Source organism: Dama dama, chromosome 23 (assembly GCF_033118175.1).
Source record: "Dama dama isolate Ldn47 chromosome 23, ASM3311817v1, whole genome shotgun sequence".
In the NCBI taxonomy this organism is placed as follows: domain Eukaryota; kingdom Metazoa; phylum Chordata; class Mammalia; order Artiodactyla; family Cervidae; genus Dama; species Dama dama.
Window position 1 is genome coordinate 54,348,669 of NC_083703.1, and position 24,857 is coordinate 54,373,525.

The 24,857-nt window shown below is 61.8% G+C and overlaps 4 protein-coding genes across 9 annotated transcripts; 2 read left to right on the forward strand and 2 right to left on the reverse strand.

The window, feature by feature from the left end:
* Window positions 1-2,806: 2,806 nt before the first annotated feature.
* Window positions 2,807-6,525, reverse strand: FNDC11 (fibronectin type III domain containing 11). The gene is made up of 2 exons (XM_061125785.1): window positions 6,424-6,525; window positions 2,807-3,811 (listed from the first exon to the last, which is right to left on the reverse strand). The coding sequence occupies exon 2, from the start codon at window positions 3,806-3,808 to the stop codon at window positions 2,807-2,809; it is 1,002 nt and encodes a 333-aa protein (XP_060981768.1). The 5' UTR covers window positions 3,809-3,811; window positions 6,424-6,525.
* A 163-nt stretch (window positions 6,526-6,688) lies between these two features.
* On the forward strand, window positions 6,689-12,960 carry SRMS (src-related kinase lacking C-terminal regulatory tyrosine and N-terminal myristylation sites). The gene is made up of 8 exons (XM_061125786.1): window positions 6,689-7,050; window positions 9,389-9,510; window positions 9,665-9,831; window positions 10,605-10,746; window positions 10,830-10,988; window positions 11,410-11,591; window positions 11,688-11,844; window positions 12,080-12,960. Exons 1-8 carry the CDS (start codon window positions 6,689-6,691, stop codon window positions 12,271-12,273), a joined length of 1,485 nt encoding a protein of 494 aa, XP_060981769.1. The 3' UTR covers window positions 12,274-12,960.
* A 1,869-nt stretch (window positions 12,961-14,829) lies between these two features.
* On the forward strand, window positions 14,830-22,983 carry PTK6 (protein tyrosine kinase 6). Of its 3 annotated transcripts, none has more exons than XM_061126833.1 (8): window positions 14,840-15,183; window positions 16,858-16,979; window positions 17,261-17,421; window positions 17,908-18,061; window positions 18,690-18,851; window positions 19,877-20,058; window positions 20,768-20,921; window positions 21,103-22,983. In XM_061126833.1, exons 1-8 carry the CDS (start codon window positions 14,954-14,956, stop codon window positions 21,288-21,290), a joined length of 1,353 nt encoding a protein of 450 aa, XP_060982816.1. In that variant the 5' UTR covers window positions 14,840-14,953; the 3' UTR covers window positions 21,291-22,983. The 3 variants fall into 3 exon arrangements, with proteins under 3 accessions (XP_060982818.1, XP_060982816.1, XP_060982817.1); XM_061126834.1 differs by having other exon boundaries at window positions 14,845-14,988; XM_061126835.1 differs by lacking the exon at window positions 20,768-20,921 and having other exon boundaries at window positions 14,830-15,183.
* On the reverse strand, window positions 22,956-24,596 carry PPDPF (pancreatic progenitor cell differentiation and proliferation factor). Of its 4 annotated transcripts, none has more exons than XM_061126838.1 (5): window positions 24,448-24,596; window positions 23,902-23,982; window positions 23,607-23,684; window positions 23,429-23,525; window positions 22,956-23,345 (listed from the first exon to the last, which is right to left on the reverse strand). In XM_061126838.1, the coding sequence occupies exons 2-5, from the start codon at window positions 23,954-23,956 to the stop codon at window positions 23,228-23,230; spliced, it is 348 nt and encodes a 115-aa protein (XP_060982821.1). In that variant the 5' UTR covers window positions 23,957-23,982; window positions 24,448-24,596; the 3' UTR covers window positions 22,956-23,227. The 4 variants fall into 4 exon arrangements, with proteins under 4 accessions (XP_060982821.1, XP_060982820.1, XP_060982819.1 ...); XM_061126837.1 differs by having other exon boundaries at window positions 23,902-24,099; XM_061126836.1 differs by lacking the exon at window positions 24,448-24,596 and adding an exon at window positions 24,386-24,404.
* Window positions 24,597-24,857: the final 261 nt, after the last annotated feature.

Here is a 24,857-nt window from a genome sequence, read left to right on the forward strand (position 1 = left end):
GTCAGTGCCCCCTACAGGGGAAGCACGGAGTCAACCACTGGGCAGCCAGGGAGGTCCCAAGTTACTGAGTTTTAAGATTAAGAAACTACAGGTCTTCCTCAAATTTGTGTATTTTGAATATTTTCTTTGAGTCAACACCTTGCCTTTTCTTTATTTTCACTGACATCTGTTGAAGAGCAGGCATTTTGGATATTTATGAAATCCAGTTTATTGACTTTTTTAGGGCTTTTCATGTTCTTAAACATTTGCCTACCCCAAGGCTGTGAAGATTTCATCTGTTTTGTAGAAAATATAGTTTAGCTTTGACATTGAGATGATGCTCTCAAGTTAATTTTTGTGAGGGTGAGTCAGGGACTTCGTTTATCTGTCTGAGGACCCTCGGTTGGGAAGGTTGTCCTTTCTGTGTCTTGGTGCCCTTTTAAGACCAGTTGACTTCAGGTGCAGGGGTGGTCATCCTGGGACCCCTGTCCTCCACCCAGCCCTCTCCTGAAGCTGGCAGTGGCTGTGTCCAGTGCTCTACATGTTCTCCAGGCAGGAACATCTCCCCGGCAGCCCAGCATCCACCACGCAGGAAACGTTTCATCAGAGACCAATCCCCTCCTAACGTCGTAGATCCTGTGGACACCCATTGAGCCATGAAGCCAGGAGTGGACCTCCCCTGGAAGGTGGCAGGCAAGTTGCAGGTGGAGGTTCGAGGCCCAGAGGCCAGAAGTGTGGACATGAACCTCTGGTTTCAGGAGTGAGCCTCCCTGTGTGTCCAGGAAGGACATGGGCTCTGGCCATGAGGCCCCAACTGGAACCCCAGTCTCGGCAGACGGTGTGCACTGGCTTTGGTCTCCAGTCTGCATGGTCAGGAGGGATGTGCAGCTGGACTGAGGCACACCCAGTACGACAGGGTGCACGGGCATCAAGCCTGGTGTAGAGAGGGCTGGGTCAGCTGGGGCTGCAGCCCCTCCAGATCACTGAGGCATGGAGCCAACCCCTCCTCAGCCTGGAATCAGGGAGGGCTTCCAGGAGGAAGAGGCATTGCCAGCCCCGAGGACCTCAGTTCCGCAGTCAGGCAACTGCTTGCAGAAGTGGTGTGAGAGAGGGTCATGGGCAGAGGGTGGACGGTGGGCCTCACCATGGTGAGGGCTGTGCTTTCAAGTCCCAGGTGCAGTTTGAAGCCTGGGGCTGTGAGTGCAGGGCAGTGAACAGATCTAGAGAGAGAAGCTGGTAAGGCAGAAAGCCTCAGGCACGAGGGGCGGGGCAGATGCAGACCTGTGCCCTGACCTCCAGGGCTGCACTGGGAGGGTGCTGTAGGTCACTTACAAACTGGCACCTGCAGTGGCACCATAAGGAAGGTGCTAGGAGGGGCCAAGGGAAGGAGGCGTGGACCCCGGAAGGCGCCCAGATGTGCCAGGACTCAGAACCCATGCATTCTTCCCTTGGCGAGCCCTCACCCCAGTGTGCTGGGCTCTGGATCAGTATGACCAGCATAACCCCCCATCTCAGGTCCACTGGCTGGCCCCTGCTCCTCTCCCCTCTAGGCTTCTCATTCCCATGCCCCACCCTCCACTGCTCTGGATCCCTGGGAACCTTGGGGTGACTCCATCTGCAGGACACCCAGGAGGGAGTCCCCCTCCCCCTGCCATAGCCACATGATGCCACAGACCGCGTGACAGTCTGGCTGAACCCTTGGCTGGTACACGGCAGCAAGCAGGCGCCTGGAGAGATCTGGGAGGGAAGCCCTAGGTGAAGACACCCCAACCCTGCAGAAGACACTGTCCATATCTGGGGAGGGAGGGTGGTGCTGGGCCCTCTTAACCCAGTTGAAGTCCACCTCTCCCCCTGAAAAGGCAGGGGCTTTGTTTCTGACCCCCTAGCCCTGGCTACACCGTATCTTCCCAGGGGTCTGAAGTCCTAATGACTGCTCTGGTGTGAGCGGTGGGCGACGGAAGGCTGGTTTGCCATGTACTGGGGGCAGCTGTGGGCCTTCAGTCTTCTTCAGCCATAGCCAGGGTACACAGTGCCGTTCCTCCTAGACCTGAGCAGGGCCAAGTTGCCAGAGCAGGTAGCCACCGGCATCCTCCTCACCTTCACGAAGTGGGTATGTGCACAGGCAGCAGCAAGCTGCTGGCCGAGCTGACCACATTGGCAGGCAAGGGCAGACTCTCTCGGTTGCCCACTGGCCTGGATCTGGGCAGGGTACCCTGCCAGTCTCCCTTGCTAGGATCCTCATCCACCTAAGGATGGAGGTGCAGATGAACTTCAGCTTCTTTTGGGGAGAAGATAATACTTTTATGTTCATTAAAAACAAAATAAAATGTGCTCTTGGCCTTGGGTCCCCTGGCCTTGACACGCACGATAGTAACAGGGCCATGACTGCCCCCAATGAGGTTTGGGCAGGACTTGGGGGTATCCACCCCCCTTGGGGAACCCAGCCTAAAGGCAAGAAAGGTGGCCAGAGCCTGTGCCCAGCTCACATGGCTGCTCACTGTGATGGGAAGGAGCTGGGGGCACGTGGGAGGGGCTGGGGCGGAGATGCCAGAGCCTTGGATCCGTTCTCACCACTGATGGTGGCAGCCATGTGCCAGGCAAGCTGAGGCTTGTTACAGGGGTCAGTGTCCGGCAAAGGCCAGCCTTGGGGCTCCCCGCCAGAAAAGGGAGCAGAAGCTGGAGGGGCCGGGACTCATGGGTGGGCTGTGCTGAGTCAGGGAAAAACACTCATGTGGCTGCCGCCGCCTCTAAAACATAAGTAAGTCTGTTTCTTTAATTGTGTATGTGTGTTTATACTCCTCTTTATTAGTGGATAAATACTAGAAAATCATCTCTTGGAAGGTGCGGTCAGGGATGGGCCCAGCTTGCCCAGCCAATTGGAGGCAGGCCCTTCGGGGGGCCCTGGCTGGGTGTGCAGGGTGAGGCTGTCCCTCCAGGGCTCATACACCAGTGTGTAGCTCTCCGCCCTCTTGACAGTGAACTTGTAGGCACGGTTGGGCAACAGGTTTCGGATGTCAAAGGCGCAGGCGGCCACGGGGATGATGCCACACTGCATGCACTCCTGCTGTGTCCGTGGATCCAGCAGCTTGTAGCGCAGCTCAAACTGCTCCGGCACAGCCTGCTGGATGGTGACAAACCAGCGCAGGCTAACCCAGTCCTGGTGGGCCACGGACTCCTTGCGGTCAAACATGACGGGCATCTTGGTGCTCAGCATGAGCCGGATGTGGGGAATCTTGGTGGCGCCAATGTCAGACACTAGGCGGTGCTTGACATGTAGGCGCCCCGGCACCATCATGGCCAGGAAACTGTCCATGACAGCCGACAGGTCCGCCAGGCGCTGCTCCACGAGCCCCCAGCCTGCCAGGAAGGGCCGAGGGTCCGGCGACTCGAGCAGGGCATCCAGCTCGGAGCGGCCGTGGTCCAGCTGCTCTAGCAGGTCCCCAAGCAGCAGGAGCTGGATCTTGGTCTGGGCGGCGCCCACCTTCTTCATGCGCTGGAACTTCCAGGGGTCAATGAGCTGGAACATGGTGGTGGGCAGCACCAGTGGGTTCTGGTCGCCCAGAGCCAGGTGCTTGGGGAGGATCTCGATGTAGTAGGAGCACTTCTTGAGGAGCTCCATACGGGCGTGGTGGCGCTTGAGCAGGTGGGGGCTCAGGTCTGAGGTCAGGAACTCTTGCAGAGCGTTGCGGCGCTCCACATAGGTTCGCCAAGCCTCAGGCTCCAGCAGCTGCCCATCCTCGGCCTCTTCCACCTCCTCCTGGTCCAGGAAGGACTGGGGACTGTCCAGCTTCATTTTGTCCAGGCCCAGGCCTGTCACCTGGAAGTTCATGGTCTAGGAGCAGGAGACAGAGGGCGGGGAGTGAATAGAATGCTCATACTGGCCTTTGCCGCCCACCTGGGGCCCACTCAGGGCAGTGTTTGTGTGGTGTGACTTCAGTCCCACTGGCCCCCATGCTGGGCCCTCTGGCCTCCGGGAGTGGGAGGAAGCTCGTGAGGTGGGCTCATCTCTCTGGACAGAGGCTGCTTGGAGGGCCAGGTGGGCAGGCTGCAGATCTGGATAAAAGTGGACACTGTAGGGCCGACACTCTACTGATGGTCTTTTGTGGGACCCTTCCCCTCAGCCCCTCAGGGAAGGGCTGAGACGGGGGCATTGGGCCTGTGCTTTGGAAAGTCCAGCCACTGCCTAGCTGTGTAGCCCCATCTGGAATGGGGTCACACTGTGCCCTGGAGCTGTTGACAGGATTCAGAGTGATCCTGTCTGAATAGCACCAGACCCCAGCTGGGGACCCCACTGTCCTGCAGACCGTCCACACCCCACTGCAGATGCAGAGCAGAGGTCCAGGGCCAGCCCAGCAGGCAAGGTGGCCTCAGCTCTGAGGAGCAATCAGGCCAGTTCCTCGTTATGGAGTCCTGCTGTATCTTGCGGCCTCAGGATGTTTCTGAGCCCATAAGAAAAGTCCCTGAACGGTCCCCTTGCTCACAGATGGAGTGCCTGAGCCCAGAACACTTGGTAGCTTGCCCTCAATCCAGGCTTTAAGCCCACGGTAGACCCCAGAGTCTATCTCCTTCTGCACCCCTCCTCCACCCAGGTTCCCCGCTATAGGAGGGTCCAGTGTGCCCCAGAGCTGGGCATAGCTGTGCTCCCAGCCCTGCCAGGTCCTGACCACAAGGCTGGGGCTCCTTGGAGAAAGGGGGTCAGCATTCCTGGCTGCTGACCCAGGTCCCAGCCACCCCCAAGGACAGCAAAACAGACTCAGTGGTTTCACTGGGAGGTCTGAGGTTGTGCAGTACCCAGAAAGTTGGATGAGTTACAAATGGGAGCTGAGAGGCTGAGTGAGAGTCCCAAGGGGCAGAGTGAGGTTGGGACCCAAGTCGGTCTCCCTCCCCAGATGCCAGTACTTGACCTTCCTGGGATGGAGGCGGCAGATCCAACCCTGGGCACAGCAGCACCAATGTCTGGGCTGAGGTGCAACAGACCAGGACCAGGATTGCTGGCCTGTGTCCTTCAGTGGCCCAGTGCCCCAAGGCTGGGGCAGATTCAAGCCGCCTCTGGAGGGAGCTTTAGCTCCAGGTAGGGCTACAGGTCAGAAGTGCTTCCAGACGGCCCCAGTTTCTCCGTTGAAAAAGCCAGGAGGGGTTGCTGGTAAACTCAGGAAAGAAGCTGCCTGCCCTGGCCCGCTACCCAGACCTACACCCTCCTCCGCCTCAGGGACCCCCTACACGCCCCTGGCCCTGGGCCCACTTCCCCTCAACCGATCCCCACCCGCCCCCGCCTGCCCACCTCCGCCACTCTCCCCTCGTCCTCCACCCCCCTCGCCCGCCTCCCGGCGCGCCCACTTGCCCTGCCTTCCGGAGCAGCGCTGTCTACTGTGCACGGAACCAGGGGCGCCTAACCTCGCACCGCGGCGTCTCCCGGGTTGCCATGGGGACCGCGGGTCTTTGTGACGCTCCGCCCAGAGGGCGGGGTGGGCGGAGAGCCCATACTGTGGGGATCGGGCCCCCTCGACTCGGGGAGATTGCGGGGGCGCGTTCCCGGTCGCGACCCAGAAGCCTCCCGAAGTCAAGGGAGGGCCCTTGCCTCCACCCCCTTGCAGGTCAATGGTGGGTACCTTCCAGCATAGGGTGTCTGTCTCTGAATTCCCCTCCCCTGGCAGAGCCTCCCTCTCCACGGTGCCCCTCCCCCACCCCTCCTGGTGACCTCACTCATGGGAGAAGGCTTTGCCAGGCTAAGCGCCCATCACCGTGTGGGGGTGGGGGGTGCCTTGGGCGCTTAGTCTATATGTTGTAGCTGTTGTTATGTCATTATTTAGGGGTCTGAGAAGCAAGAGTTGAATTATTTGGAAAGGGGATGCTGTCTCAAAGTTGAAGGAGAGGCGGGGAGCTGGAAAGTGGGGAAAGGAATGAACAGAAGCGAGAGAAAGACCGTCCACCCATGCAGCCCACCCACAGAGAGAGTGTGGGGGACAGAGCAGTCTCCCCTCCTCTTCTGGGTCAGGCAGGTCCTCACCTCTGCCATCTCTGACTCCGTCCTTTTTTTTTTTTTTCTCGTTCTCAGCTATTTTCTTAAAATTAAACTTTCAATTTTGAGATTCAGCAGCAATTCAGCTGCAATGTAAGAAATAACACAGAGATCCCAAGTATCCTCTGCCCGTTTCCTGAGGGGACCAGTTTGCAGAACTGTCCTACAAGATCACACCACGTGAGTGACCTTGACCGTCAAAACGCAGACGGCCCCTTCCCCACAGCGACCTCCCAGCTTCACCTTCCGCAGCCCACGAGACCGCGCCCACCACGCCCCACCGAGACCCCGCCCACCACGGCCCCACCCGAGAGACCCCGCCCACCACGGGCCTACCCTTGAGGCCCCGCCCATCACGGCCCCACTTCGGGACCCCGCCCGATAGTCCCGCCCTGACGCCTGTCCCGGGACTGGGCCCGCCCCACCTTCACAAGATTTGCAGCAGTTGGGGACCAGTCCTGCCGGTGAGACAGCCTAGAGGTCGAGGAGAGCAACCGCTGTCGTGTGGCCGGCGCTGGAGGGCCACCCAGCGCTGCTCTGAGCACCGCAGGGAGCCGACGGTGGCCTCTGGAGCTCCTGCCCCCCTCAACCCCTCTCCAGCGCTCTCCATCCCACCGCCCCTCCAGTGTCTCCCCGTCGGGGCCCCGGAGCCCCGCCGCTGCGCTCCCTCCGCCCCCTGCAGAACCAGGCATGGAGCCCTTCCTCAGGAAGAGGCTGGCCTTCCTGTCCTTTTTCTGGGAGAAGATCTGGCCGACCGACGCGCCGCGGTTCCCGGACCCCGACGCTGACCTGGAACCGGAGCCCGCCGCAGAGGAACCCAGTACCGCGGAGCCTTGCAGTCCACCGGCGCCCGCGCAGCTCTTCAGGGCGCTGTCCGACTTCACGGCGCGGCGCGCGGAGGAGCTGAGCGTCAGCCGCGGGGACAGGCTCCACGCCCTCAGGGAGGAGGGCGGCTACATTCTGGCCCGCAAACTCTCGGGCTGGCCCTGCACTGGCCTGGTGCCCATCACCTACGTGGCTAAGGTGGCCCCTGAGACGCTCTCGGACCAGCCGTGAGTACCACCTGCTCTAGGGAGTCAGTAATAAGTGCAGGGTAGTTTGAGGCCGCACATCCAGCATCACTCCTCAGGCCCCGCCATCCAGCGGTGAGCAAGTTCCGCAGGTGTGGTACCGGGATGGTGTGCAAGATAGGCGCCTGATTCCGCTAGGAGAGGAAGGGGCAGGGACTCTGGCAGGAGTGGTTAGGTGGGGCCGCGAGCCAGCGGGACGGTGTGTGCATGCTGGACAGTGTGTGCTTACTGCGCCCGCCACTCCTGCCTGCTGGCACACGGGGATTCAGACCTGGTGTCTTGCAGTGTTTGCTGAGTGGTCATTGCTTGGGGGCAGGGGGCTGAGGACTGGGGTGCAGTGAGGTGGTGAGGACATGAGTGAGCAGAGAGGCCGTCCTTGTGCTGTGAGGGGTGAGATAGTGACCTCAGTGTGGAAGGGGTGATAAGCTGGGTCAGAGTTGTGCCTTTGTTCACTCCCTCACCTATCCACATTCACCTGGCCTCCTCCCTCCTGCTCTGGGCCAGGCATGGGGCAGACACTGCCCTGGTCTTTGGGATTGCTCCCAAAGAGGCTCGTTTGGGGAGTGGGTACAGATGGGAGAGCCCACCCATTCCCCTTAGTGTCTGAGGCCCCTAGGGCCAGGGCAGTCCACAGATGGGGAGTGGCTCGCATGGACCCTTGGCTGTTTGCATGCCAGTTGTGTGGTCATGGCAGGGAGCAGAGGCTGGGCACTCTCCCAGCAGGCTCCTCAGAGGATGTGACCTCTCGGCCCAGGCTCAGGGTCCACAGGACACAGTGTGTGCTGGTGCCGGGCTGGTCCCCACCATGTGGCTATGGACAGAGTACATGGGCCTTTGACCCAAACTCTGGGCATGGCCCCTACCTGTCTTTCCTCTGAATATCTTGGCCATTGTCATCCCTACCTTCTAGAAGGAGGGGTTGCCTGGGGAACCCTTGGGGCAGAGGCACTTCTTCCCAGTCCTGGTGCTACAGAGGTGACATGCTGGCTGAGAAAGGCCAGAAACTGGCTGGTGAACAGGGCTAGCAAAGGGAGGCTGCCCAGACCTTGCCCTGACATGGGCCCCAGGTCCTGCACCCAGCTGTGTCTCTGCAGACCAGAAGTAGGTCTCATGTCACTCAGGCTACCTCTGGCATCCTGGGGACCCCTGGGGCGCCCACCGTCTCCTGGAAATGTACATCTGGGGGAAAGCCTGAGTCACAGGAAGGTGCCTTCGGAAGGGACTCCAGCCCCACCCCCAGCCATTCTGATGGGAAGGGGGCCCACAGTCCCTCCAGGTGGAAGACAGACTGGGTCAGCAGCTCCTGGAGGTGGGCAGAGTCTGGGGGAGGGGAAGGGCTGCTTGGAAGACTAGCTAATGACTGTTTGTCTGGGCTGCACATGAAAGGGCTGCCACACTTGCTGTGTCATTACACTCGGACACCTGGCTGCCTGTCACCCAGGCCAGCCAGGCAGGAGGAGACCCCTCAACTTTACAAGATGCTAGGACACCCCACGCTTATCTCACCCACTGCTCCACAACCAGGGCCTAGAGTTCAAGAACATATCAGAAGTCTGGGTGTGCATGGGGGTTCAGCCCTGCCCCCCCAGGCCCTGCTGTGGGTTCAGGGGCGGGGGAGGTAGAAGCACTGCTGCCCTGGGACTGTCCTCTGTTGCCCCTCCCCTTTCCTGGGTAGAGGGTCCCCGAGGCAGGGGCTGACTGCAGGAGGCCCTTGGTGGATGGAGCCCTCAGACGCCTGGGTCTGGGCCTCCTGCTTCCGAATCAGTGTGTCTCTGGCTTGCCGTCCACCCAGGGCCTGTCTGGGGGAACCACATCCTACAGGTCCCTGACCCTTCCCCAGATGTCCGCTGATTTTACCTCCTAACAAACCTGTGCTTCTCCCACCATCACCCTGCCCCACCCCCATCCTGCCTCAGCCTCAGCCCAGCCCCACTGCTCACTCTGGCCATGTTGTTTGCTAGCCCACTCCCCACAGAGCACCAGAGTGGGCACAGATGTCTATCTGTGCCAGGGTAGGCCTGTCTCTACCCCTGTTCTTCCAGGCCCCATTCTCACCCCAGGCTCCAGCAGCAGCCCGTCCCAGGTTGTCTATCCAGTCCTTTCTTTGGGGGCCCCCACCTTGTGCCCAGTCCCCACAGACTGCAGAGACTGGGCCCTGGGGCTGGGGTATGTGCAGACCCTGGACTGGGTCCCCAGTGCCAGGCACCAGGTTCCTCTCTTTGCCTCCTGAGTGGAGTGGGCATCTGGGGCCCAACCCATGGGAGTCATGGGTGTCTCAGGGCTGGGCCAGTATGGGGACTGCTGTGTCTGCCCTTTGCAGCTGGTACTTCAGTGGCATCAGCCGAACCCAGGCCCAGCAGCTGCTCCTGTCCCCCCCCAATGCACCGGGGGCCTTCCTTGTCCGGCCCAGTGAGAGCAGCCATGGGGACTACTCACTGTCAGGTACCAGAGTGCCCTTGACCTTGGGGTGGTGGCTTCCCCAGGCAGTGCCAGCCCCCAGCCCACCTTGGGCCCAATGGTATGGGTCGCTTGGTTGGGATGGTGGGAGGGTCAGGGCTGCAGCCAAGACGGGGTCTCCATCTCTGCGCCCTCCCAGTCCGGGCCCAGACCAAAGTCTGCCACTACCGCATCTCCACGGCGGCCGATGGCAGCCTCTACCTGCAGAGGGACCGGCTCTTTCCCAGTCTGGATGAGCTGCTGGCATATTACAAGGCCAACTGGAAGCTGATCCAGAGCCCACTGCTGCAGCCCTGCACACCCCAGGTGGGCCCATCCCTTCCCCTGCTGTGCATGCCCCAGCTGCGCCTGTTCCCCCCTGCCCTGCCCGCCCCAGGTGGGCCCATCCCCACCCCTTCCGCCAGGCTGCCCCTCACCAGGCCCGTGACACTTCCCAGCACATGTCCAGCTGGCCCGGCCCAACCCTGGGTGAAGCTTCTGTGACTCCTCTGCACTCTGGCTGCGACCCTGCCCTGGGATTGGGTCTGCTCTCACAGGTTCATCCCGATGGCATTCTCTTCTCTGAGGGGGAAGGGGAATGAGTCCTGTGAGATGCCCTCCCTTCCTGCCCAGCTCTGCCATGGAGCAACCAGGAGGGTGGGAGGGAGGCAGCTTGGGGAAGGCGTCCAGGGAGGGCACCCACAGCAGCCCCAGGCCAGCGTGGAAGCCGTGGGAAGAGATGCCTGTCAGGACAGCCACACCTGTGCTGGAGCCATGGTATCTGCGATGATCCCAGTCAAGCAGTCCTGCCAGGGGCCGAGCAGCCATCTGGTTCCTCTGGTCTCTTAATGACAGCCTGGATGGGACACTAATGAGTGTGGGTGGATGCCTGCACTGGCAAAGGTGCCACTTAGGTCCGGAAGCAATTAGGGCCAGGCCTCCAGAGGTCAGCACCTGTGCCCCTGGCCCTGAGCAGGGTCGGAGGCGAGTGTGTGCTGGGGCACAGGGGCAGAGAGCTGGAGGCCTGGGGCCCCAGGAGAAGCTGTGGACTCTGCTCAGGGAGCCACAGGCAGAGGCCCTGAGTGCTCCCACCCCTGCAGAAGTCCCTTGAGCAGGACGAGTGGGAGCGGCCCCACTCGGAGTTCACCCTGCGGAGGAAGCTGGGCGAAGGCTACTTCGGGGAGGTGTGGGAAGGCCTGTGGCTGGGCTCCATGCCCGTGGCGGTCAAGGTCATCAGACCAGGTGGGTGGGACCCCGGAGCCCAGGGCGGTAGCGGTGGGCGGCGGTGGTTATGGCAGGTCCTGGAACGCTGCCCTGTCCTGCAGGCGATGTGAAGCTCACAGACCTGGCCCAGGAGATCCAAACGCTCAAGAGCCTGCGGCATGAGCGCCTCATCCGGCTTCATGCAGTGTGCTCGGCGGGCGAACCCGTTTACATCGTCACGGAGCTCATGCGCAAAGGCAGCCTGCAGGCCTTCCTGGGCAGTGAGTGTCGCTGTGGGGATGGGGATGCCTCACCCTTCCTGATGGTCCTCCAGGCCTTTTTATTGAACGCCGATTGTCCAAAGCCCAGATGACCAGGGTGGGCTCTGGCCACGAGTGAGGTTGGGTGGGGTCTGGACACTGCAGCTCCAGGTGGGGCCCCTCTGGGTCACTAATCCTACATGATTTCACTCGTTCTGGCATGGACCCCACCAGACCCGGAGTGCACCCCTCCCCAACTCTGGTCTGTTTCTGTTCCTGGTTGGGAACCAGGGCCAGGCTGACCTGGAACCACAACACAGTGCCCCCCTGTGGCCTTGGCAGGCGGTGCTGTCCTCACCCAACTTAGAGCTGGGGACCCCGAGGCGCGGAGGGCAGTGACTAGCGCAGACGCCTGCCGCCTGACTGTCGGCCCCGCCTGCAGGCCCCGAAGGCCAGGCCCTGAGCCCACCCCTCCTGCTGACCTTTGCCTGTCAGGTGGCCGAGGGCATGAGCTACCTGGAGGAGCAGCGCATCGTGCACAGGGACCTGGCTGCCAGGAATGTGCTCGTGGGCGACAACCTGGCCTGCAAGGTGGCCGACTTTGGCCTGGCCCGGCTGCTCAAGGTCAGTGTGGGCTCTAGCCACGGGCTGCTGGGCGACTCAGGCGCTGAGGGGAGACTGCCTCTCCACCCATTGCACCACTGGTCTCCCCTTGCCCAGGATGACGTCTACTCCCCGCGCAGCGGCTCCAAGATCCCTGTCAAGTGGACAGCACCCGAGGCAGCCAACTACTGCGTGTACTCACCCAAGTCTGACGTCTGGTCCTTCGGGGTTCTGCTCTACGAGGTCTTCACGTATGGCCGGTGTCCCTATGAAGGTGGGCCTCCAGGCAGCACAGGGCAGGAGGGAAGGGTAGTCCAAGGAAGGAAGCGTGGGAGCCAACCTGGAGGAGGAGGCACCCTCTGCCCGGGGGTCGCTGAGCCTGGAAGGGGTACCAGGCCTGGTGGCTGCCTGCTTGGCAGGGTCTGCCCAGGGCTGGAGGTGGGCTCCAGGGTGATTCCCAGGCCAAGGGAGGAAGCACCTGCCCAGCCTGTCTTCTTGCCCCTCTCCAGGGATGAGCAACCACGAGACTCTACAGCAGATCTCACGGGGGTACCGGCTCCCGCGCCCAGCCGCCTGCCCGGCTGAGGTCTACACGCTCATGCTGGGGTGCTGGAGGCGCTGCCCGGAAGAGCGGCCGGACTTCACCACACTGCGGGAGAAGCTGGGTGCCACGAGCAGGCGCCGCCGCCCCGCCCTCACATGACCCGGGCCCCTGCCCAGGCACCCCCCTCACGGGACAGTGTTTGCCAACAATACCTGCTGCTCAGAACTGGTGCCAGCCCACAGAGCCTCTGGCTGTGGGCCTCACACCCTGACACGTGCTGGCACACACGGCTTGTGCACACGAGGCAGACATATGCGAATACCCGCTCAGACAGGAGAGGGACCAGCGTCCTCCACCAGGGTGACCAGTGTTCCCCAGAGAGGGAGGGTCTCAGCAGAGAAGCCCAGACAGAGCCCACATTCGCCCTGACCTCAGGGAGACATGGGGCAGAGAGGCCTCCTGCCGGTGCCTGCCTCATCGAGCCCCCTCCCACAGTCAGGAGCCTTGGTGGGTTGCTGTGGCCTTCTTGCAGCTGTCGGTGCTAGGGCTTTGGCAAGCCCGTGGCACTGGCCCCACGTGGCACAGACTGGCATAGCCGCTCCCTCCTGTGGGCCACCTGGGCCTGAGCCCCTAACCAGAACAGGACCTGGGGCTGACGGCTCAGCCCTCCGTCTGGTGGATCGTGCCCGAGGAAGAGCTGGCTCTCACGTGCCCACCTCCACCCCAGGGCATCTTGGCGCCCACATCCGGGGATTCAGAGGCAGCACACCCCCTGGGCTGTGGGCAGGAACAGGATGGCGGGGGAGGCTGCAGAGGCCAGGTGAACGGCCTTTCCCATGCCCCTGGGGCTGGAGCAGAGAGTGAGGGAGGGAGGGGGTTGTCAGGCCACAGGGAGCTCAGACTGGTGACCAGGTGACTGGGTGACACTCCGGGCGGTTCTCTGTGGGTCGGCAAAGGTCAGGGAGGCATTGTGCCTCAGAGCTGGGGTCCTGGGTGCTGGCTGACTGTGCAGGGTCGGGGTGGGGCAGACGTGGATGCTCTGGCGTAGGGGCACCCGGTGACCACTGGCCCTCCTGTGACAGGAAGCAGCCAGTTTCCAGGTGCAGCTGCTGCCCCGGGGCTGATCTCAAGCACGGCTTTGTCACAGGACGTGCACTGTTGGCTTCACCTCACCCTGCCGGCTCCAGTCCTCCGAGATGGACACGGACAGGGACTGGGCAGGTGGGGTCTGCCCTCAGGGTTCCCGACTCTCATCGTGGGAGCCCCAGGCTGGCAGCTGTGGGACAGAAGGGACAGAGGCATCATGGGGCAGGAAGATGGGACCCTAGGGTTCAGATAAGTGACCCTCCTTCCCCAGGAGCTGCTCAAATGCTCAGAAAAACAGTCTGTGCAGGGTTGGAGAAATTGGGGCAGAGAACTTCCCAGAGGGCAGGGGAGGGGGTCGTGGGGAGGGTGAGGGACCCCTTGTGCCCCAGTCACCTTGGTTGTGGGTCAGAGCCTGAGACACAGTCCCTAGCCCACCCTCCCCAGGCAGATGGGGGAGGGGGCAGGAGGGTTTGGCCTCAGCCTTTTGGGACACCAGGCAGCTGGGCCTCAGCTCTGCCCTGGCCTTCAGTCCCTGACCCCTCTCTATCCTGTCCTGGGAGAGCTGGAGGGCCCGAAGGTGAGGGCTGGGCTCCTCTGGCTCTGGTGGTTCCCAGACCAAGAAGCCTGTGGGGCTCGGGCTCCAGCCCCGTTGAAGCGCTCACCTTCTTGTTTCCTGCTGTGTGTGGGAACTGGGGCTGGCAGGCGTCCTGGCGGGGGGGAGCATGCTGGGTGGGGTGACAGGAGAGGCAGATGTGCGTGGGGGTCACCAGCACGTCATCAGCACAAGCTAAACAGGTTTGACACTGGTGCCTTAGGAGGGCCCGGGCCTCAGCCTCAGATCCCTCCCATTTGCTGGTGTGACACAGGCAGAACCAGAGGCCCCGGGACATGGCTCAGGGGCGGGGCCCAAGGCCAAGGAGTGTCAGAGAGTTGTGGCCAATGGTGAGGGGGTAGGTGTGCGGGGGTGGGGGCTTCAGAACTTCTCACCGCCCAGCCGTCTGTCTTTCCCCTCTGGGCCCTCCTTGGTCAGAGCCAAGCAGGCTTGTTCTTGATCTCAGAGAGGCGGGTGGTGCCTAGTCTCTTCTCAATAAAAGGGAACCCGCCCACAAGCAGGATGAGTGTGTGATTCCCTTGCTCATTGTCCTCATGGCCCTCCCATTGGGCAGAGTCCCTGGCACCCCAGCCTCCAGCTGGGGAGGAGGTGCCTGGGCCTCCGGGGAGCTCCCCCGAGAGGAGAAGCAGAGAAGCAGCCCTGGGCTTCTGGTCGGAACCCTGCTGGGAACTGGTCGTCCTGAGGTCCAGGCTCAGCAACAACAGTCCGGTGGGGTGGGGGTGGTTTGGGGAGGGCGTGCCTTGTCCCTCCCCTCCAGCTCCAAGTCCCACACCTCCTGCCTGATCAGTGACTCCCCTCTCCCTTCTCCTGGCGCTTAGGTCTGGCCATGTGGCCAGTGGCACCTGTGACGACTTAGTGGGCAGCTTTCTTGGCAGGTGTTAACTGATCAGTTAGTGCCCAGACTGACCTGGCCCAGGGGGTGGCCCTCAGGGTGGAGCCTAGGCTGCCTGAGAAGGCCCGAGAGGGGCCGTCCCTGGTGGCACAGGTGTGGCTGGCCCTGCCACCTCGTCACAGGGAAATGGGTGGTGGCTTAGTGGGGCAGGGACGGACTGCTGGGGACAGCCCTGCCCACATGCTGCTCCCAGCTGGACCGGAGAAGGCGGCAAGGCCGGACGGCCCAGTTTTGCCGCTGCACCAGCCATGGGGTCCGAGGGCCAGGCTCCCCTGGGCCCCAAGTACGTGGGCCTCTGGGACTTTGAGGCTCGGACTGCTGAGGAGCTGAGCTTCCGGGCAGGGGACCTCTTCCATGTGGCCAGAAAGGAGGAGGAGTGGTGGTGGGCCGTGCACCTGGATGGGGCGGGCCGGGCCCTGGCTGAGGGCTACGTGCCCCACAACTATCTGGCTGAGAAGGAGACAGTGGAGTCAGAGCCGTGAGTGTCCCTGTGGCCCTGGTGGGTCACTCCAAGCCACCCCCATCCCTGGGCCATGCAGCCCCTCATGAGCTTGGGGCAGGGGTCTGTGGGGACAGAGCTCTGTGTCTCTGTGGCCGGGCTCTGGATGTGGGCAGGAGCCCTGGGCTGCCACAGATTGGGAATCCATGGCTCCATCTCCCTGCCCCTGCGCCCCCAAGAGGTGGGGCCTACCATCCTGGTCTTGGGATCCCTGGCTGGGCATCTGTGTGTGACTTCTGGGGAGGGGGTCTTGAGACTGTGGCCCCTCCCCTGGGCTTCCCGATGGTCAATGCACCGTGTGGGACCCAGAGAGGGCAGAGTCTGGGCCTTCTGGGGAGTGGAGCTTTGCTCCCCTTCCAAATACCCAAAACCAGACATGTGGCCTCATCAGAGGGAGTGGGAAGGCTGTTGCGACAGGCCGGCCGGGGTGTGGGCCACAGACATGCTTCCTGTGTCAGCATGGCTGCCTGTCACTGGCAAGGGAGCTCTGGGAGGTGACTACAGTCCTGAGGGGCTGCCCAGGAAGCTTGGGCCACAGGAGCAGCCTGGCCTGGGCGTGCTCACATGACCCGAGGAGGTTCTGTGAGCTCTGGGGGGGGGGGGAGGGTCTGGAGGAGGAAGTCCCTGGGTGCCCATGTGCCCCACTGATGGAGTGCCTACTGTGTCCTCCCGGAGGGACACAGCACACACTGGACGGCCTCAGGCGGGGTCAGCATGGCCAGGGCAAAGGCCTTGAGTCCCTGGGAACACAGCACATCGAGACGTGGAAGGAGGCAAGGAGGTGGGGTAGGGAGCAAAGGGGAGAGACTCCAGAGGTGTTGGGTGGGTGGGTGGGAGTGGGCTGTGAGCCCCACAGGGCTCAGTGCTGGGCAGTGGTCCTCTGTGCGGGGGCTCACATTTCAACAGGGCCTGAGGAGTCGAGGGTGCAGCAGGCAGAGCGGCTGGCAGCAGAGGTGCCCTGGGGGGAGTCCCACTGGCCCCACCCCGCCCTCCAGAGTCCAGGCTGGTCCCTGTCCTGGCGCTGGGGGCTGGGGTGTAAGAATGGGTGTGTGCTGGTGTGTGTGAATCCTCAGGTCCCAGGGCTTTGGAGCACCGTGTGTCTGTGGCCCCAGGGTAGAAGGTGCCACAGGGTCACAGGACTGTGTGGCCCAGGAACTTTCCTGGTGGTCCAGTGTTTAAGAGGCCGCTCTGTCATTGCAGAGGTGTGGGTTCCATCCCTGGTCAGGGAACTAAGATCCCACATCTTGCATGTTGTCTGGCAAGGCCAAAACTAAAAAAAAAAAACCCACAAAAAATCCAAATAAGATGGGTCCAAGTGCATGGCTGCAGAGTCACAGCTGAAGTTGGGGATGGGTCGCTGCACCCACAGGATGGGGGGCTCTATCCCCACAGACAGGGGACGCCCCCGGCAGGGTGGTGGGGGGCCTTTCCCACTTCTGGATCTCCAGGCCTTTCCTGGTATCCAGAATTGGCCACTTGGGACATTTGGAGTTGGCAGTGCGCAAAGAAGGGTACTCTGGATCAGTGAGTGTCAGAGAGTAACTGTGCATTTGGGTTGGGATCTGAGGCAGAGGGTCAGATCAGGTGGGGGCTGGGACTTAAGGTAGGGGCACTGGGGGGATCTGCTCTGTTCAGGGTGCCCCCATCCTGCAGGTGGTTCTTTGGCCGAATCTCTCGCTCGGAAGCTCTGCACCGACTGCAGGCCATGGGCAACGAGCAGGGGTCCTTCCTGATCCGCATCAGTGAGAAGCCAGGCGCCGATTATGTCCTCTCAGGTACCTACTTCCTGCTCTCCCCGCTCCACAGTCCCCCCGCCCACCCCCGGGCCTGACTTCTGGACTCCTGGTCCCTAAACCCTTTGTGCATGTAGAGTTCAGCTCCTCTGGCCTATCCTCTCCCCATCCCTGGGACGTCCAGACCTTGCCCTGGGAGCTCTGACCCTTGGTGGGCGCGGGCCCCACTGTCTAGGCCCCTGTCCCAAGGTCCTGCTGGGTCCTCACCTTCCCCCTTGGGGGCCCCTCTTGGCACCTGTTCACGAGTGCCCCCCTCCGTCCAGTGCGGGACCAGCAGACCGTGCGCCACTACAAGATCTGGTGGCGGGCCGGCTGGCTGCACCTCAACGAGGCTGTGTCCTTTCCTGGCCTGTCCGAGCTCGTGGACCACCACAAGGTCCAGAGCCTGTCCCACGGCCTGCGGCTGACCTCGCCCTGCCGGAAGGTAGAGCCTCCTGACCCCCACACCAGACCCTGGCCTCCCCATTGCCCCTTACAGGGACACAAACCCTCCAGTGGAGATGGGTGTGGGTCCTTGCCTCAACTGCCTGGGAACCCTTAGGGACACTGTCTGGGGATTCTGGCAGCCGGGCAGCTGTGGTTGTACAGAGCCGGGCATGGGGGGAGGGTGGGCACTCTCACCCCTGGGCCAGCAAGAGGTCAGCTGTGTTCCTGCCATGTCCTAAGGCTCTCTGGCCATATGCCCTGGCTGGCAGCAGACAGGACTTTTGTCTGAATGGCACTCAGGCCAGTGTCACTGGTTCAGAGCAGATGGAGGGTAGTTTTTGTCTGCTGGACACAGAAGGGGTCAGCCTGGCTGGAGGCAGCCTCTGTGAGCCGGGCCACGTGCAGGACACCAGGACCCTCCGAAGCAGGACGTGGCTGAGGCTGACTTCGCGTGGACGGGTGCCCCCGCCCCATGTCCCTGCAGCACGAGCCACAGCCCCTGCCCCACTGTGACGATTGGGAGAGGCCACGGGAGGAGTTCACGCTCTGCAGGAAGCTGGGCTCCGGCTACTTCGGGGAGGTCTTTGAAGGGCTCTGGAAGGACAAGGTCCGAGTGGCCATCAAGGTGATCGCCCGAGGTCAGTGGGCCTCAGGCCAGGGACTTCCAACCTCGCTTACAGGCATTCGTTAGGTGGCCCAGCAGCACTGCGCCCTGACTCCCCGCCCACCACTCAGCACCCTAACCTGGACCACGTGTGGCACCCGCAGCAGCATCTGGGTGGCTTTCTCCTTTCATGCTGCGACCCAAGTGCACTTATCCTAACAGGAAATTTTAAATTCTTAATGTAAATGGAAGAAAAGCTGTTAAGTAATCACCAGATATCTGAAAAGGTTCATCTAGACTCTTCTTAGATGAACCACCAGAGGTTCGGATCACCCACTTCAGGAACCAGGGACCCAGGGCTGCAAGGGAGCACATTTAGGGGGATTTCTAGCTTCACATCAGGCTGGGTCAGGGGTAAACCCCATGGGGGTGTCTGTGGTGCCCGGGGTGTAGGGAGAGCCGCTGGTGGACACAGTGGACCCCCCCATGTGAACAGTGGGGACAAAGCTGTGTCTGCCCTGGCATCCTGGCTTGGGAGATGGGGTATCTGGAAGGGTGCACACCTTTCCTGAGCTGCTGCTGGTGTGGCTGGGTGGAGGGGCAGGCAGAGGGCCCCCAGCTTCTCCAGGGGCCACACCCAGTGAGGCCTCCCACCCCCGCAGCCGACCTTCTGCACCAGCACACGTTCCAGTCAGAGATCCAGGCCATGAAGAAGCTGCGGCACAAGCACATCCTGGCTCTGTACGCGGTGGCGTCCGTGGGGGATCCAGTGTACATCGTCACGGAGCTCATGCCCAAGGGGAGCCTGCTGGAGCTGCTGCGGGGTGAGTAGGGCCACCAGAGTGACTTGTGCCCACTGGAGGGAATGGGAGACGTGCACAGATGTGCACTCCATACCATGCACAGGACAGCCTGGGGTTCTGGGAGCTTCCTCAGCACTTTTCTGCATACAAAATGATTTAAAATATCTTATGATGAATGTACCACCCATTCGTCGTAGGAATTTGACAAAATACAGATAAGAACAAAGACAAGAAAAGCCACCCATCACTCCTGCACCCACAGTGAACGGAGGCCTCTTTAGTCAAAGGCTTGGTGTGGCTGCCCACCCCTCCTGCTACTGGGACACACAGCCTGGTCTCACTGCTGTCTTCTCTTCCTGGAAGATGTTGTCCCATCTTCTGGTGTTTCTGAACATGCTTACACAGCCATACACCCGCACACACTCTCATGCCGTGTATCTCACTGACGCACAGACCTCATCATCTGCAAAAAGAGCCATCACTTAACACCCAGACCAGACAACCGCAGCAAGTGAGCGGAGATGCCACTGTGTGCAGATGTGGCCTGACTGCAGAGATGCTGCAAAAGGAAGAAGTGTGCATGCAGGATAAACTACACCCAACATGCATGTGTGCACATTGGGGGGTCTATTTTAATACAGCACATTGGGAATACTTTCCACTTGATCATTGTAAGCAGTTTCCCATATCATTAAATGTTCATCAGAAATTAAATCCTGATAGTCTGTGGGCTACCACATGGATGTACCACGTCCACTTAGGTGCCTGTTATTGAAACCTTCTGAGGTTTTCATGTAAATAATGCTGGGCCGAACACCTGTGTACATATATGAGTTCTTTCTGCTTCGTGTGGATTCCCAGAAGGAAATTCCAAAGGGCTATATGCTGACTCTATCAGCCTCTACAAGGCCTGCAGTGGCTCCACAGTTCCAATATGAAATCAGGCCATCTGCCCTTTGTCCCAACCCCTCCCCTGAGCATGCGAGTCTGCAGAGGACTTGGCCCTGGCTGGTCCCATTCACCCTGCCCTCCCCTGGCCTCTGCAGACTCCGACGAGAAAGCCCTGCCCGTCTCGGAGCTGATGGACTTTGCAGCACAGGTGGCCGAGGGCATGTGCTACCTGGAATCGCAGAACTACATACACCGGGACCTGGCTGCCAGGAACATCCTTGTTGGGGAAAACAACATCTGCAAAGTTGGGGACTTCGGGCTGGCCAGGCTCATCAAGGTAGGGGCGGGGCAGGGTGGAGAGCTGAGGGGGCGGGGCACAGGCAATGAGGGCACGAGCCACTAGAAGTTCCTGTGGCCTTCCCGTTCTCAGGTGAGATATGGGCTATGGAGCCCAAGCTGTCCCTTGACAGGGTCAGGAGGCTCCTGGGAGGGCAGTGCAGGCCCTTGGACGAATCTAGAAGGACAGCTCTGTGCCCAGAAGCTGTGAACACGGAAGTCCCCGCTGAGCGGGGCACAGCAGGGCAGGGCGCACAGGCAAGTTGGGTGTGGGGGAGGTGCCTGGCCCAGCAGGCTGGCGACACAAGCACTTCCAGGACTCCCATTAACACATTGAGAAGTTGAGGGGGTTCCTTCAGTCATGACACCCAGAGCTAAGTGTCAGCCGTTCCTGACTGCTCCTCAAGCAGACCCTGCATCCCCCTAGCTTGGCTGCTAACCTGCTGTCCCCGCCAAAGTCTTCTTGAAGCTCACTTTCAAGAATTCTCTGCCCCTTGTTCTGGGAGGCTTTCCACTGGGTTCTGTGACTGTGGTTTTCCGGGGCACGGCCTGTGGGTATCCAAGCAGGGTCTGCCAGCCCAGCTCCCAGGAAGCCATGACATGGTGTGGGTCCTGACCGCACAGTTGCCCACCACATGCCAGGCTCCCCTGCCCTGTCCCTGCTGCAGGGGCAGCCCCCAGGCCCACCCCCAGCATGTGTCTGATTGCAGGAGGACATCTATCTCTCCTATGACCACAACGTCCCTTACAAGTGGACCGCCCCAGAGGCGCTCTCCCGAGGGCATTACTCCATCAAGTCTGACATCTGGTCCTTCGGGGTTCTCCTCCATGAGATTTTCAGCAGGGGTCAGACGCCCTATCCAGGTACTGGGCCCCAGCATTGCAGACTGTCGGCAGGGCAGTGGGGGGCTGCTTCCTGGTCACACCCCTTGCACCACTCACTGAGTATCTTTCAGGGCCACCAGCCAGAGGGCGGTAAGAGAGCCAGGGGTGCAGAGGGCATTGGCTTCCTGCCTCCAGAGCCCCCTTGTACCACTCACCGCAGGCATGTCCAACCACGAGGCCTTCCTCAGGGTGGAGAGCGGCTACCGCATGCCCTGCCCCCCAGAGTGCCCGCCCACCACACACAAGCTGATGCTCTCCTGCTGGCACAAGGACCCTGAGCAGAGACCCTACTTCAAAGGGCTGTGGGAGAAGCTCTCCAGCCTAACGAGGTACGAGAACCCGCTCTGAGCTCACAGCCTCCCAGCAGCTGCCCAGAGGCCAGGTCAGCCCTCATGAGTCAAGCAAGGCCTGAGGACCTCAGATCATGGCTGTGGACCACCCCAGTTCACTGAGGATTTGCCGAAGGTACGGACCACTCCCAGAACCATCTGGACACTCCTGGGAAGGGGCTCTGGCAGACCTGGGCCTACCCCTTCCCCAGTGCAGCCTGGAGCTGGGGCTGTCCCTTCCCCTGATACCAACGCCTGCAAAGTACCAGGTACTCTACAGTCAACGTCTTCCCTGGAGCCAGATCACCCCTCTTTCCTCAGAATGGACCTGTCCCTGGTCCTGACTTGAAGCCCAACTAGCAGGACCAGGGTCAAGCCTCCCTGGCTGTGTGGTGGGGACCTAGGCTTTGGCTGCACCTCCTCTGCCCCCTGGCCCTGCCTGAGCCTCGGACTTGAGGGGGTGTGACCCCCCAGTCCTCTGCAGAGAGGGGGCACTGACACCTGCTCCCTGGGGCCAGTGCTGTTCCTGTCCACCTGCCTTGGCAAACACTTGCCCCAGGGTGTCTGGGGGCCTCATCTGGACACTGTGGCCAGGAGGACTGGGTGGGGGTCAGGCTAATCCTTGAGGTGGACCCGCCCACCCAGCCTTAGCACTGACCAGCCTTCCCTGGGACCACAGGACAGCCTGCCCCCCAGCCTGCAACCTGCCTGGACACATGGAGGGCAGGCAGGACAGACAGTGTAGGCTTTGGGAGCTACTAGCCACCCAAATGACTTATGTGACTTAGAACAGAGTTGAGGTGGGGCGGCCAGAGGAGGATGGGCCCCTCCAGCAGAGCCTGGCCCTTCAAGCAGGGGAGGCCACCCCTCTAAGCCTCTGACTTCACACCAAAGCTCTATCCACTGCCTCACTGAACTGCCCTCTCCTGACCCCACACCCCAGTCAAACTCTGCTGGCCACTGAATGTGGATACCACTAGCCCACCCCTCAGGCCTGTCCCAGGAGGCTGGCAGAGGATGAGGACCTATCCCTCGCAACACCACACAGGCCTCCTGAGTCAGACTCTGCCCAAAGCTGGGCTTCCCTGCTGAGAGCGACCCACAGGAGCCTCCCACACTTGCTTCCCCTCTGCCTCAGTGGGGTGCCGGGGCCTCAGATCCACTCTGGGGATTGGGGGCCCTGTCCAGCGTGTGTCCTACAAGAGAAGAGAGGAGGCAACATCCTTAACAGAAGACACATGGGAGAAAGGGCAAGCCAAGTTTGAGGACTGCCTCCTCAAGGTCCTCCAGGGGGCACTGGCATCCCTCTGACCCCAAGGTAGAGACCCCGCCGGCCTCCTATAGCAGCAGCAAGAGGGACCAGGGGTGGAATCACAATAGAGGGCTCTGACCTCAGCAGCTGCCTTGGAAGCTTCTTCTTGGACTGCCTGCTTTCCCTGGTTTCCCAAAATAGCCAGGCACCCCACCCCTTCTCAGATGCAAGGCTCCACACTCACTGGAGCTGTCTGCCCACATGAACCTGGGTCAGACCTCAGAGGAGGCCCCTAGGAGGGGTTCCAGGAAGGCCCAAGGAGCATGGCCAGCTCTCTCACACCTGGAAATGAGAAGGTTGAGGGGTTAGTGACTTCTCCCTCAGGGGCGGGGGAGCACACAGCTCTCTCTCTCTCACACACACACACCAGGCTGCTCACTCTTGGAGTTTATTGTCCACTTGGTACAAGGCACAGGGTTCCGGGGTGTGAGGAAGGCGCGTTCGTGTGGCTCGGATAGCAGAGAGTGGGATTCTCTCAACTTCCTTTTTGGTGTTTTGATATTAAAAACCGAACTGCTTCCCTTGACTGCAGCCTGCTTGGTCTTGGGGAGAGGAAGGGAAGGGAGGGTACAGGGCAGGGGGAGCAAGAGGGCTCTGATGAGCCTAGCGCCTTGAAAGGAAGCCTGGCAGCTGGTGGTGGTCACTCAGGACGGGGGCCTGCAGTTGGTTTTGCCAGGCTGGCCGCTGGGCTGCTGCTTCCCCACAGCTTCCCGAGCCAGGTCACAGGTGATCGTGCTGGTGGAGGCCTGGGCAGACTCCGAGCTGGGGGAGAGCAGGAAGTCAGGGGCTGTTTCCACTTGCCCCCGCCCCTCCCCTCACACTGGTCCCCAGAAAGGCACACTCACTGCTCTGGGGACTCCAGCACTGTGGCCATGAACGGGAGAGTGGACTTCCCGAAGAAAAAGCTAGCCCACCAGTGTCCTGGGTCTGCTTTGGGGAGACCTAAGAGGAGCGAGGCAAAGTCAGAGTGCAGCTGTCTCTCCCTGGGCATGGCCCTGGGGACAGAGGGGACACTGCACTCACCCGGGTGGTGGGGGATGGCTTCCCCAGGGTACTCGGCACTTCCGCAGGAGCTGTTACTGGAAGTGGAGCCCAGGCGGCCTGGAGAGAAGAGGCCCACTCAGCTCCACGGGGCACCGGGCCTCCAGTCCACCCGGCCAAGCGCTGGCTTCACCAGCAGCGCAGGCCGGTGCCAAGGGTCCTTAGCAGCTCGCTCCCCACCCGGATACAGGTTCTCAAGCAACCTGTGAGTTGACCCCACAAGCTCTAGGCGGGGGAGCTCGGGACGGACTAGGGCGCGGGCAAGGGGCTGACTTACGCCGGTAGTAGTCGTGGGTGGCTACGAGCGAGCCGCTGGAGGGGATGGCTGCCATGCTCTTGCTTGCGGGCTGGTGGAAACCTGCGCACGCGGGGTCGGGGAGCCCCTTCGGTCACTGCTGCCTCCGCAGAAGGGTGCTCCCCACCCGGGCTGAGTAGACCCGCTCGGACCCCAGGGTCAGGTCAGCCCCGTGGGCTCCTGGGAGGGGCGGAGGCCGGGTTTGTTTACCAAGTCGAGGCGGGGATCCGGAACTCTCGGCCCGCCCTCTCCTCGCGGGCGGCTCCAACCAGCCCGAACCGGCCGCGAGGGACAATAAAGGCGCTTTGTGCGCTGGGTCGCCGGCCTGGGGCTCCGGGAAGTGGCCCTACCTGTGGCCGGCGGGCCCCCAGCTCCGTGCCCCAGGTCCTATCCGTCGCCCCCTGCCCACCCGCACCCTTCCGACTTCCCGGTCGCCCGGTGGTCAGCCCCGCCAGCCGTCGCGCACCAGCCGCCCCCTGCTGCCCATTCGGGCCGCTCGACTTCATCCACGCGCCGCCCGGGCCCCACCTCGGCGGCGACCCCTCGCGGGCCTCGGCGTGCGATCACGGACGGTGGGCACAGGGGCGCTAGGCCACAGAGCCCATCTGCGTAAGAAAAAGCGGACGGCCGCTCCAGAAACCAGACACGCAGGGCGCGCACGCGCGGACGCGGCTCCCCCCCCCCCCCCCTTATAAGGCGGTACAGCCCCGCTCTCGGCCCCGCCCCAGCCCTGGCGAGACTCCGCCCCGATATCGGCCCCGCCCCAGCTAGGCTCGGTCCCGCCCCGCCTAGTTGGCTGCGAGGCCAACTAGGCCCCGCCCCAAGCTCAGCTTGGCCCCGCCCATTCCCGCCCCCGTGGCGCGGCCCTAGCTGGTCCGCCCCGGAGGAAATCCATCTCTGTTGTCTGTCTGACTTGGGCTGCCTGGCAGCGCATCTGG

What these genes read in the sequence shown, in the direction of transcription:
- PPDPF (XM_061126838.1), bottom strand. Translation starts at nt 23,956, where the DNA reads ATGGCAGCCATCCCCTCCAGCGGCTCGCTCGTAGCCACCCACGACTAC. An exon ending in AGCCATCCCCCACCACCCGG is followed by an intron (nt 23,526 to 23,606) that starts GTGAGTGCAGTG and finishes CGCTCCTCTTAG; the next exon opens with GTCTCCCCAAAGCAGACCCA. An exon ending in GTGCTGGAGTCCCCAGAGCA is followed by an intron (nt 23,346 to 23,428) that starts GTGAGTGTGCCT and finishes GCTCTCCCCCAG; the next exon opens with CTCGGAGTCTGCCCAGGCCT.
- PTK6 (XM_061126833.1), top strand. Translation starts at nt 14,954, where the DNA reads ATGGGGTCCGAGGGCCAGGCTCCCCTGGGCCCCAAGTACGTGGGCCTC. An exon ending in CGCCGATTATGTCCTCTCAG is followed by an intron (nt 16,980 to 17,260) that starts GTACCTACTTCC and finishes CCCTCCGTCCAG; the next exon opens with TGCGGGACCAGCAGACCGTG. An exon ending in TGACCTCGCCCTGCCGGAAG is followed by an intron (nt 17,422 to 17,907) that starts GTAGAGCCTCCT and finishes ATGTCCCTGCAG; the next exon opens with CACGAGCCACAGCCCCTGCC.
- SRMS (XM_061125786.1), top strand. Translation starts at nt 6,689, where the DNA reads ATGGAGCCCTTCCTCAGGAAGAGGCTGGCCTTCCTGTCCTTTTTCTGG. An exon ending in GGTCAAGGTCATCAGACCAG is followed by an intron (nt 10,747 to 10,829) that starts GTGGGTGGGACC and finishes CCTGTCCTGCAG; the next exon opens with GCGATGTGAAGCTCACAGAC. An exon ending in TGGCCGGTGTCCCTATGAAG is followed by an intron (nt 11,845 to 12,079) that starts GTGGGCCTCCAG and finishes GCCCCTCTCCAG; the next exon opens with GGATGAGCAACCACGAGACT.
- FNDC11 (XM_061125785.1), bottom strand. Translation starts at nt 3,808, where the DNA reads ATGAACTTCCAGGTGACAGGCCTGGGCCTGGACAAAATGAAGCTGGAC.